General features: G+C 31.8%; 1 protein-coding gene across 3 annotated transcripts in view; it reads right to left on the reverse strand.

Moving 5' to 3' along the window:
* Positions 1 to 13138, reverse strand: part of FSTL5 (follistatin like 5) — a 498432-nt gene that overhangs the window by 434869 nt on the left and 50425 nt on the right. For 2 of the 3 annotated variants that reach the window (XM_006917006.2, XM_006917005.2), the window contains exon 2: positions 6716 to 6746. In XM_006917006.2, the coding sequence (XP_006917068.1) occupies positions 6716 to 6746 (31 nt within the window). Of the gene's footprint in view, positions 1 to 6715; positions 6750 to 13138 lie in introns of all 3 variants that reach the window. The other variant, XM_006917004.1, reaches the window with a different exon arrangement.

Consider the following 13138-nt stretch of genomic DNA (forward strand, 5'->3'; position numbering starts at 1 on the left):
TATATATATACACCAAACCAAAGTGTGTGGGTGAGTGGTATGTTTTATTTGTTCTCTTAGTCCAGGACCCACAATTTTAGAGGGGGACATGTTTAGAACATGTATTAAGCAAGACTACAGAAGTTAGTGTAGGTTGAGCCAAAGTTGTTAGAATATTGTTTTCCACTCAATTTCTAAAAATCCTATTAACAATTAGTATAATTAATTGGTGACGGTAATTAAATAATTGCTTTATTTGTGAATAATTGTTTTCTTATCTTGCAACATACTGGGTAAAACAAATTCTTGAATAATTATAAGCTGCCCTTGCTGATATATTTTAGTACATCACGGAAATCATAAAGATAGTTTATTTCCCCCTTCATGGTTGATACTGAAGCCTGTTTATCATATTTTTTTTTGTCCACTTGCGTATTTCCTTGTGTTGTGTTTTGGGTCTAGTAGTTTTATATTTATTTTTTAAAATTAAATAAATATAGAACTAACTCAATAATTCTTCTCAAGTTCCAGAAAACATTCTAAATAAGTTCAGATTCAGATTCTGTTCTCTTAAAGATCCACAGTTAATATTTTATATTGAGGTGTGACTTTTTTTTTTCTTTCATTTCAGTCTAGATAAATCTGTCTTCTTCACTAACAATCCCCATAGATTCTATACTGAATAAAATTAATTATAAAACAGAGAAACAAGTAAATAATCAGTTAAAAGTCTAAATTGTCCACATATTATTTATTTGATGGCTATAATTAATCCACAGATATCTAAATAGCTTTAGCCTAATCAAAATTTAAACAACTTCTATTGTTGGTTCTGTAACCCTTCGATTATGACTATTCAAATTATGTTTTTGGCCTGTAAATTTGACTTTGTCAGTCAGCCATGAAGAAAGCTTTTTCTCTCTGCATCTAAAATTTGATATTTTTTATGATATGGCACATATTTTTCCTCAATTGGGGAAAATGGAATTTTGGCACTACTTAAAGCTTCTTAAAAAATAAAATCAGTTTTCACTGATCACTTTATGTATATTACTCATTAAAAATTTATCTAAGCATAACATATGATCCAGATACCAATTCATTTTTTTAATTCATAATGAAAATGTGTGCTTCCACATTTGCAAACCTTAATTCTTATGATTAAATGAAAATTTTATGTATGGTAATAAATGTAAAAAGTTAATAATAGACTACACAACATTGTTTTTCTTGATTATACATTCAAAAGAATGACGGAAAGGGAATATCTTTGTTACTGTTTAAATATATAACTCTGGTAAAAGTAATTACTTTTGAGAAAAAAATAATGTCTCACATTTCTACTTAGAAATAGTCTAAATAACTTTTAGATTGTATTAAATGCTTTAATAGGAAACTATACTATAAGTGAATATATATTCTTTCATTCATTATTTATTCACAAATATTTTTTAAATAACGTTTATAAATAATGCACCTGCCAAGCTCTTAAAAGACATATAAAAACTGGATAAGTCCTGATTTTAATGATAAAGAAACTTGTTTTTTTGTGTGTGTGTAATACACACAATAGCTTTCAAGAAGTAGAAAGTAATTTTATATCTTAACATATCTAAGTATATATATGAATATGTAAATTTATTTTAAGTATATTTTACTTATATATAAGTTTACAGAAATTGTGAATCATTTTAATATTTAATAGATAATTAAGCTGAAAAAGTGAATAAATAGATGTATGGTACATGGCAAGAGACTAATAAATAATAGCTCTCCTTTTAAGTCTTTACAGCAAACACAGCAATAACAACAACAAAAAAACAAATACACCAACAGAAAATAAATCATTCATGTAATCATTTAAAATAGTTATTATACAAATTACATTATTTATATAATATTTGGTATATTATATGATATAACATATATAGCATGCAATTTATAATATTCTGTAATATTTTAACATCAGATATAATTTACATAATGTTTTCCATACTGAGATTTTTCTTAATAAGAAAAATTATTTATTAAAAATTATAATGGAATAATAATGTTCTACCATGCCTACAAGGGGAGAGCAATTTACATAATAAAAGATTGCCACATAGAAAACCAAGACAAGTAATGATACCTTTAGAGGTAAACCATAAACTCCACTGCTGTATTCTTAGTCATCCTATTAAAGCATTGCTGCTTCATTTCCCTGAGAGGAAAAACTGTTGATGAACACCAATATATGACATGGAGTCCTTTCCTACTGAGGATTTATGAGAATTACATCATGAAAATTGCTATCTAATTTCCATGATTCTGAACCACAGGAAAGTGGTTTATGAGCAAGATTAAGAGACATATTTTGCAGAATCAGAAATTATTTCTCCTGTAAGGCTTGAAGGCTTGGAGAATAATTTAAAGGTAGCAGCAGTTTAACCTCTCAGGAGGGGCTTTTATCCTTTTCTCATGCTGATTCTAATTTATCAGTTTCTGTTAACTTTTCTGCCTCTACCATTCTCTAGCACCCATGTCTCTCTAAGTATCAGACAGGGGCAGAGAAAGGGGATGATCGGAGGAGGAGCAGAGAAGAAAAGCTGCCTGTGCTTTTATTGGATTTTAGCTGTGTTTTTGGAAAATAGCTACTATCCTGTGGCGTGGACAGATTTCCTAAGAACTGCAATATAAGATTCAGGAAGGCAGAATATTTTTTCCTATTGGGTCCAGTGCCCATAACCGTGTTTGGCACATAGCTGATCCTCAACACAAAATTCTAAATAAGTGACTATATGAACCATCATTTCATCTGACTTAAGAATTTCCTACCATTATGCTTGCAAGCTAGATGGGACCACGTGATTTTAACATGTAGCTGAACAAGCATGTGTTTGTTCTATAACTGGAGCTTACCACCTTGTACCTACTGGCTGTCATTGCCTGCATCAGCCTTGCAGGTAGGTTTGCTTCCTGAATTCTTTCTCAAAAACCTGCTACATATATCTCTGATAATCCCTTAGCTGCTTACTTTTTCCATACCAGATCCCTCATTGTGGTAGTCCCAAAATGGACTAATGCATTGATCAAGGCTCTTTGTTACAAACAATAGAATCTGCACTATTTAGTAAAGGAGATTTTTTTAAAGGACATAGAAAGTAGCTCACAGGATGGAAGGAAAGGGCTGTATACTGAACTCTTAGAAACAACTTCTAAAACCCTACCACACAAGCGGAACATCAAAGAGTTTACCGCCTCTGCCATTACCAGGAGTAAATACATAAGGAAGCTGTCAGTCACCCAGGCCGCTGGGTTCAAATCTACATCCGCTTTGCTATTATCCATGAAAGAAAAGTTATCTCAAAACCATACTTGTTTTCCAATAAGAGTTTTATAAAAGGACAAACTTGATTGAATCTGATAGGAGAAGCCTAAAACACATCTAGAAGTCTAACTGCAAGGGAACCTGGGAAATGTAGCTTTTAATTGACTAGACTCAGTAAAAAGTCTATTAAAAAAAAAGCATGCTAATTGTTGTTTGAAATGGCTGTTGAGTGAACCAATTCACAGGATCTACCACAAAGTGTTTGCAAATATTTGAGGAAAAAAGAATATTCATTAACACTTCTAAGAAAAGAATACTAAAGGGTTTTTTTTTTTTGCAGAAATACAAACATATGTAAACATTTTTAAAATCACATACACCAAAATGTTAGATAGCCATTTATAGATAGATTGACAGTAAAATTTACTCATTTTTTGGTTAAAAAAATTCTTCAAAGGATTATATAAGATAATACATGGAAAGCACTTAGCAGAAGAACGGGTGATAAAGAAATACTCATAAGTGTTAAATATCATATATATAAAATCAAGATAAATCAAGTGACGTGTTGCTAATAACAGTATGTTAAATTTACCTATGTAAATCAGTAATTGGTTAAATAAAATACGACCCAATTTGAAATATAACACAATGATCATAGTGATTTGAATTATTTACTTTGCATGTGATTTTTTAAAAATGCTGGCATGTTTGAATTATAAATCCTACCTAATAATGCATGTTTGAGTATTAAAATCACAGAGCTGATATTCAAGTGCATGCTACAGCATAACCATGTGCAAACTTGCCATAATATTCTTCAAAGGAAATTATTTCCTAATAATAATTATAAAATCTTCAATGGATTTTAAAAACAAAATGTATTCTCTTTTAACATATCTGTAATGTCACAGAAGAACAGTGTGAACTATGGTTTCCTGAATAGTTATTTGATAATCCTTTCAAAATTGTGGGACTGCCTTCATTTCCCTGCTATAATCATCAATGCAACTTTAAGGAAGGCTATCTTCAACAACTGTAATTCTCAAAATTGTGTACTAAATAGATTAGGTTCTAACTCATTTAACAATAAACAATCTAAACACAAAAATCAATTGAGAATCCAATAGTATATTAATTATTGAACCGAAATTCATTTTGTCAGTTGAATTCCATATAATTTTAGAATATATAAAAATATGGATTTTTATGGTATTTCAAAATAATATTAGAATAAGAGCATGTGTGAATGTCAAATAATCAATGAGATTGAACTGGAAGTTTTTAAACATTTCAATCCATATATCTATGTTCACAGAGGAAAGAGGGATCAATTTTCATTGGAGTGCTTTGTACATTAATGTAATTTCAGGACACTGGTATCATGAGGTTGGGACTGTTGTTATAAACAGAAAGAGGCACAGAAGGCAGGAAATTAGAAGATTAAAGACTTCCTCTGCATACATTCCTCATAACGTAATAAACATGATCTGGCAAATGAGGTTACCAATTAGTCAGAAAGTCCAGAGAATTCCTAGTTGAGAATTGGTAACATCAAGTGAGTACACAGCTCATATTTCAACAATTAGTTACCAAGAAATGTACAATGTATACTTTTCAGATTTTTTTTTATCATCTATCAATGGGCAAACTATTGTTATTATGGGTTATTTTTTTCTCTTAATATTGACATTTAAAAAACATTTTTAACTAGTCATTCATAATTTTTAGTAAGAAAACATTTCAAGATGATTCCCATAAATAGTCAAGAAAAATGTAGAGTTCTTCTAAGCACAGCTACACAACAAGTCCTGATGTAACCGTGTACCTCGGATTTACTTACAGTTCAGTAGTCTACAACCCATAATGTGAGACTTCTGAACCAAGTGCCAGCCAATAACAGTGAAAGCAGTGACAAGCATCATCTTAAAAATTGTATTATATTCTAAAAAAAACATGTTCCTAGATGACAGTTGGAAAATAATTTCTACCACTTCAGAAGGTATGATTTATGTGTTCCAAGGCAATAAAGCATCAAGAAGAAAGCGACACTAAACTTATTGCTACTATGACAAGATTATAAATATGATTTAAGATTAACCTGAAACACCAGGGCCCTTTATGCGAAGGAAGATGTGCACTCAGTTTGCTTAAATGCTTATATCATTTAAATGAACATCATCTAACACACATTGGAATAGAAATTCTCTTTTGTAACACGAAAGCATAAACCTTTGAGTTAATATGAGTGTTTTGGGGATAAATAAGTGTAACGATTTTACTTATAAAATAAGAAGGCATACTTTCGTTTGCTGAAAAAGAGCACCAATAATTTGAGAATCCCTGAAAGGGCAGTCTTACATAATTCATTTGAATGAAATACACCTAGCAAAATAAAAAAAAAAAAAAAAGTATGTCTTTTCAAATTCTTCACTAATATAGACACATACAAATATCTAAGCATGGATTGTAGAGAAATATGCATAGAAGATTATATTTAATTTAGTTATAAGTACACAAAATTGGTTTCGTCACTCTAAAGACCCTCGGAAGTTTAACCATGCTTTTATCATCTCAGTTGTACATGTAAACTTAGTAACTTCTACACAGTTATTTTTTTTTTTTACTTTTGTAGAACTCTAAAAAAAACTAATAAACATTTCTTCCTATGCAAAAAAAATAAAAATAAAAATAAAAAAAGAGAGAGATAGGACACTTGTGCTTCCTCCATAACTAGGCTTGAGACTAAAACACCTTCAGGAAGGGACAGATGGGCAGGAGATCTCTACCCAAACTGAGAAGCCAGAGGGATTAACCCCAGAAAAATCTGTGTACTTCCACTGTTACGATGAGAAGGAGCCCAAGTGGAAGGAAGGCTTTTGTTGAAAGATTACAATCTATTTAGGATAATTTGTTATCTCAGTGAGTAAATTTCAAAACTTAAGAATGCCTTCATGGGGAAAAATGTGTCTCTATGTCTGATTAGAGTTGACTATGCCACACTGAAAGTTGTCAACGATTTTTAATATCTAAATAAATATTTTCTTGCTTTTTCATAGAAAATAAAATGAGATAGCAGTGACTAAATAACTAGTTCTTCATGAGATATATTTTGAAAAAGTTCATCTGCTGAGTCATAGATGTGCTACAACACCAACTCTTACAAAGAATGCTTGATGGAAGAACAATTAAAGAAATTAAACAAAAAAATTGTGTTGAAGATTCCAAAAGCACTATAAGAAGAAAGGAAATTTCAACAGAGAATTCCCAAAGGGCTCACAATGGCTTTGATCACATTGAAGATTTTGAATTCTCACTGTTTTCTCATTTTTAACTATATTTTCAAAGTTGCATCAAACCTTTTTAATTTATCCTATACTGAACAGATATTTATGAGACTATCATCTTAAAACAGTCATTCCTTACCTTTGATTCTTGAACTTTCTTGACTTCTTTCCTGCTGGAATTAAAACAGAAATAGGTCAAAATCTGTATGTGATTAACAGCCTGATATAAATATCACTATAACTAAAGACTTGTCTAAATGTTTTGTTGTACATATACCCAGGAGTCTTTGTAACACAATTCTCACCTTAACAAATACTTATGTCAAATCTTTTATTAGAGTAGTAATCATTCTTAGTGGAAATAAATTTCTCTAAGAAACCAGTTTATTATATGAATATGAATTTATAAATAAATGAACAAATGGTTGATGAATAATAAATTCTCATGTCTTTTGAATGCCTTAGGCCATTCCATTTACTTCAAACTGATTATGAATGATGTCTTTGGAATTCACTTTCAAAATTTCTACATTAATCATAAGTTGTTAGTGAGGGAAAAAAAGTTTAAGGGAAACAGTGGAGAATTCTCCAAAATACACAAAAGATATTTAAACTGTCTTTCCTTCAATTTAACTTAGAATTGGTCTCTATCTCGCTTCTCTAAGGTGAAAGTTGACAACAATTCTATTATTTACTGAAAGGCTGCTTCAGTCAGACCTGTCTTTCAATTTGACATACTCCTTATTAGTTACCAGGCAACCCAAAAGAATTAGCTTGCTTTCAAGTTTTTAAGTAGAAATTGTGCACTCTATGACTTCTCAATTAATATTCAAGCACAGTTTACTTTGTCTAAAAGTTTCAGGGTTTCACACTAAAAGTAATTTTGAAATGTTTCTAATAAAAAGTGACCATTATATGTGTATACTGAACTGCATAATTGTATTAATGCCAATAAGTTTTGATAACATTAATAACATAGTAAAATATATGAAGAATTTCTTTGCCATGAGCATTAATCCCAGAGTCAGATTTTGAGAATAAAAATGCATATTGGCAAATGTATATTTATTGAACCAGCTAGCGCAATGTATAATTCTATTAGACATTAACGCTTTGTGTTCCAATTCTCTTATCTTAACTCACCCAGCCCTTGTGTTTGAATTCTGTACTATCCTTTGTTAATTGATTTTTCCAGTCCTGATTTATTTTTAATTTAAAATATCTGTTGTTGAACTAAAATTTAAATATAAATTACATGTTTTAAAAATATATTATCCTTTCATAATTAGAGGAAAAACAGGCTTAAATTTTTTGGAAGTATTTGTTAATGAAAAAAAATCTCTCTTTGCCATTCACTTACTCATTTAGTCATTCATTCTTTCAACAGATATGTATATATTACTTTTATGTGTCAGACACTGCTCAAGGCAATAGGTTATAAGAGATGGACAAGACAGAAAAAAATCATGTCGCTATGGAATGTCCTGTATGAGGATAATGAGTCCTATTTAGAAACTAGAACTTATTTTCATTGTAAACAGGTTTACAATGATAAAGTTATGTTCAAATAAAATTCTGAATGAGATGAGAGGATGGTCCAAGCAGAGAAAAACAATTGCAATTTTCCTGAGGTACAAGAGTTCTTGGCATCGTCAAAAATACCAAGGAGGCCTATGACTGGACAGGACTGAGTCAGGGCAGTTTAGCAGGAAATGCAATCAGGAAGCAATAGAAGTAGGTAGATTAGCACTTGAGGCATTTGTTAGATCTCTGTTTTTTACACTGAGAGAACTGAAAAAAATATTGAAAATTTCTTCTTAGAGGAATAATATTATCTGAATTACACTTAAATAGAATCATTCTGGCTATTGAGAATAGGCTGAACAGGGCAAGGACAAAATTAGAGGGACCAGTAAAGTGAGTAAGACAGCAATCTAAGTGAGAGGTGATAATGACATAGAACAGTGTGGTAGCTGTAGAGTTGGAATATCAGTTAAAGCTGGCAATACTTTCTGGTAGAATAAATATTGTGTGAGAAAGAACAGACAAGAGTGATTTTAAAGGTCTGAGCCATTGGAAGGATGGAGTTACTTCTATGATGAGGAAAATGAATCAAAAATAAATAAATAAAACAATTTTATCACTTCTTCACTTGCCTTCTAGTATCGTCCTACTCTAAATTCTTCTCTTGCTGTTTGGCTACCCCTGTTCCAGTTCCTTTACTAATTCCTCCTCATATCCTCAATTTCTATATATTAGTTTCCTAGACATTGAACCCTTATCTTTCTTCCATATATCTTACTCCTACTGTGATCTTCACCAGTCTTCTGCACATTAGTGTCATCCTTTCCCTGAGGACTCTAAAATTTATATCTCCAGCTAATCTTTACTTTTGAACTCCAGACTCATATATTCAGCTGTATTTTTGAGATTTGTACTTGCAAATCTAATAACAGCCTGGCCTGTCCAAAACTGAACTTCTGATCTTCTCTTACTTCTTTAGGCATCTTTCTCATCTTCCTGATATCTCTGTCATTCTAGTTAATCATTTACAATGAGCTTTGTCTACTGTGTCTCTTCAGAGCTAAAGAGTCTGAAATTTTGATGGGTTTGATATCTGACTTTGACTTTGCTTTGAATATCACACTGAGGATTCAATGTAGACAGATGTTTAAAATGTCTGGAACTCATGGGATATAGCTCAGTAAGACACATCATTTTAGAAATCAACTAGTCTAGGTATAAATCATCAGAACTGCATCTGGAGAACATATAAGAGAGGTCAGTAATCTCGAACTGGGTATTGAAAATAATATAAGAAAAATATAGAGTTGAATTAATCAACCAAAGATAATGGAAGGACACATCATGGGAGAAAACCAAGAATAAATGGAATCACGAAATCTCAGAAGATATATTACGTAGGAAGGAAATTTTCAATAGCATAGAGTTTTTCTGGCAGATCAAGCATAATTATGTCTAAGACAATACCCATTAGATACATTGAAATAGAATCATTGACTTCAAAGAAAACACATTTTTGGTGGTATTGTGGAAGTAAAAAGTGGAAGTAAATTGAAGTAAAATTGAAGTTATTCAAAGAAGAATAGAGCTATTGAGAAATGTACAAATTGGTAAAAATGAAATGGTAAAAACATGACTGGGAAAGAAAGACCTAGGATGGTGTGCAGCTGGAGAGTAAAGTTCATAGAGGTATTGTGTTGCGTTTGTTTGTTTTTTTATTTGTCTTTTTGTTTTATTGTGTTTAGTTTTATAATATTTATATCATTGAGAATTGAGAATGTATAAATGATAAGAGATAGTACAAATGGAGAGGATTAAATAAAAGGAAGAAATTATATGATTGATTTTAGAAAGATATTGAAATGGTACAAGTGATACAGAACACGAATGGGGGCAAAATTTAGATAGAAGGGAAACCAGTTCCTCTAATATAACAGATGGGCACAGGAAGGGGTGGTCACTGATGCAGTAGGTTTGCAGGCTTGATGTGATGAAATAAACATGTTTAATCTGTGATTTATTTTCTTTATGGAATAGAAAATGTGGGTTGAGTGGTAGAGTAGATTGGTTTGTCAGAAATCTGGGGAGACAGAATAGATTTTAAATGCACTGCTTTTTATGAGTGTAGGTGAGTAGAATAGCTTGATATTGTTGAAATCCTCATTAAGTTTTGCCATTATAAATCTATAGTAATACTGATATCAGCAATTTTAACTACAGTCAAGTAGGCTTAACACTCACAGATATCATATTTATTTGTTTCTTAACATCTAATTCTTTATTTACACAATTGTATGTGCTTATAAATCACTAATGAAAATATCCTTAAATATTCTACAAAGTAGAAATGTTTAAGAAGAGTGTACATAAAGACAATAAAATAATAATTAATTTAATAGACTAAAAAGAATGGAAACAGACTTGAGAAATAAGAAGAAAGCAAGAATAAACTATTCCATTTACTGCCAAACTCGTATTAGAACCCTGTCAGTAGAGATATATATATATAATTTAAAATTTTGAAAGTAACATTTTAAATTTGCTCGTATGACTGTGACTAAAATGTTGCATTATTCACCTGACAATATGTATTTTCAACAATTTTATTTTATGAACTGTTTTAAATGTTATTTTTTTAAGTGAGGAAATATTAAGAAGAAAATTGTGATTAATTATGTGAGACATCTTAAGTGATCAGAAAGATTCATTACCCTGTCCACATGATATATATGAAACAATTTTTATATTAAGAAATCTTAGCTCTTGTTTATAATAGCAGAATGCCAGTCTCTTAGAATAACTCAATTTAAATATTTCTTCAAAAGATTTTCTGATAAAGTGATTTTGTCTTAAAATAAAAATACATATTTTGGCCAGGTACCAAAGCTTAATAATAGCAAACCATTCATGTTTTACTTTGTACTATATCATTTCTTGGAAGAATTTTAAAGTGCTATATTAATTACATAAATAGACTCCATGAAATCCAGCTCAGTGGTAAAAATGAGCAAATAGATCCTTGCAGACAATATGATAGAGATTAACAAAGGCAATAAATAAAATAAAATAAGATGGCAAATATTTTTAAAATAATTTTAACTGTGCATTGTAGATAATATTTCATTGTGAAAGATGTTCAGCATAAATTTGGAGACATTTAAAGGAAATATCTGTTTAATTTTTGAAATACTATTTATGTTTTGTTCTAAAAAAAATAGGGGTAGTTGCATTTTTAATATAGATAATATACATCCTAACTGGCTTCAGATCCTTTACCCATTTATATCATTTTTGTGTGAAGAAATTCAAAATATATTGGAAAGTATTAATCTTCTCATGATCATATTACTACTTTAACAAGGTATTGACTTACTAAACCAGTCACTCCTTGAATAGTTTAGTTTAGAATATACAGGTTTATTTGAAATATATACATAGCCAGCACTGTGCTACAAGACAGGGATTAACTATGGATAACAAACATCTGATCTCAGAATTCAAATTCTATCTGACAGACTGACAGCTATTAATTACAAACAATGATAAAGAATTTATAGGATGACATGGAAACAAAAATGGAAGAAGCAATTGTCAATGCTGAGTGTGGAGCAAAGAGAATTCATAGTGAAGATGTTGCTTGAGCTAAGAATTAAGGAATGGCAAAATAATTTGCTGGGAAAAAGAGTATTAGGTTATGCAAAGTCATCAAATTTTAAAATATTTAATCCTTCAGGAGAAACTGAATAGTTAAGCATAGCTTGACTATATAATTTTTAGACATATGGATTATATAAATCTATATCCAAGAAAGTTCTCTTCTACTTCCATAAGAAAATTTACACTCACTTAAATATTATAGCTCAAACTATTTGGTAAAGAGGAATACAAATTAAATAAACATGCCAATTATTATAAAATTTTTGCAGTGTGTTTTTTGGAGTGTGAAAAATAATAATATCTCATTGAGGTTTTAATTTGCATTTCTCAGGGGACAGTGTGTAGTAGCAGCATGCTCTAGGGATGCTTGGTCAACCTGACTATAGTTCCAAGGGGCAGTTAGAGAACAGTAGCAGCTCAGCCCCAGTGATGGCAAGTCAATCTCAACTTAAAAACCTGGGGACAGGGCACAGAATTGCAGTGCCACAGCCTGGTGATCGCAGGTCAGAGCCACAACTTAGGCCCTGGGATATTAGAAGAACAGCAGCAGCTCCTCCCTAGTGATGGTGGAACAAAGTTGCAACTTAGAACCCTAGTGGTGAGTCACAGAGTTGCAGTAGCACATCCACAGTGATGGTGGGTCATAGCCCAACCTTGGGACCCAGAAGGCATGCAGAGCTGCAGCAGTGCAGCCCCAGTAATAGCAAATCAAAGCCTTGACTTAGAACCCCAGGGCAGGGTGCAGAGCAGCAGCAGCTCCTATCTCAAGGATAGCAAGGCACTGTGGCATTCCATCCCAGAGAGCAGGGCACAGCAGTGAGTGGGGACTCTGAGAGGAGGTCTCATCGCAGAGACAGCACCAGTTCCAGAGAAGAGATGCAGAGGAAGAGACTGTGGGCTGCTTCATCAGCTGGGTTCAGTGTTGATGAAGACTGTGGAGGTCTTTAGTAGCAAAAGCTGCAAACATCCTTAGTAGTGAGGCTTGTTGGGGTTCTCCTGCTCTGCTCTTCCCCATGGGGTAATAATCTTCTGAGGCATCCCTCTTGGTGTCAAGCCGCTATGGACTGGGGGGTGGGATGATGTAGGTAAAATGCTTCCTGTGTTTTTCTATGAGTTCTTAGCCAGGTTTTGAGCTCCATAGGGTGTCTGCTTCTTCTTCATTACAATCCAGAGATTTCCCAGAGCTATTTTCATCAGTTTGTAGATTTTTATTGTTTTTGTTGTTTGTGGGGGGTAAGCATTGGCACCTTTCAGCCCTACATCTTGCTGATATCACTTCCTGTTTATAATTGTGAATGCCAAAGCCTCTTCCCTCAACAAACTTATATTCTAAAGATTAAAACATATGTAAGATACAGAAAAAAATAAAATCTCTGAATAG

The sequence above is a fragment of the Pteropus alecto genome, unplaced genomic scaffold (genome assembly GCF_000325575.1).
Source record: "Pteropus alecto unplaced genomic scaffold, ASM32557v1 scaffold166, whole genome shotgun sequence".
Classification (NCBI taxonomy): domain Eukaryota; kingdom Metazoa; phylum Chordata; class Mammalia; order Chiroptera; family Pteropodidae; genus Pteropus; species Pteropus alecto.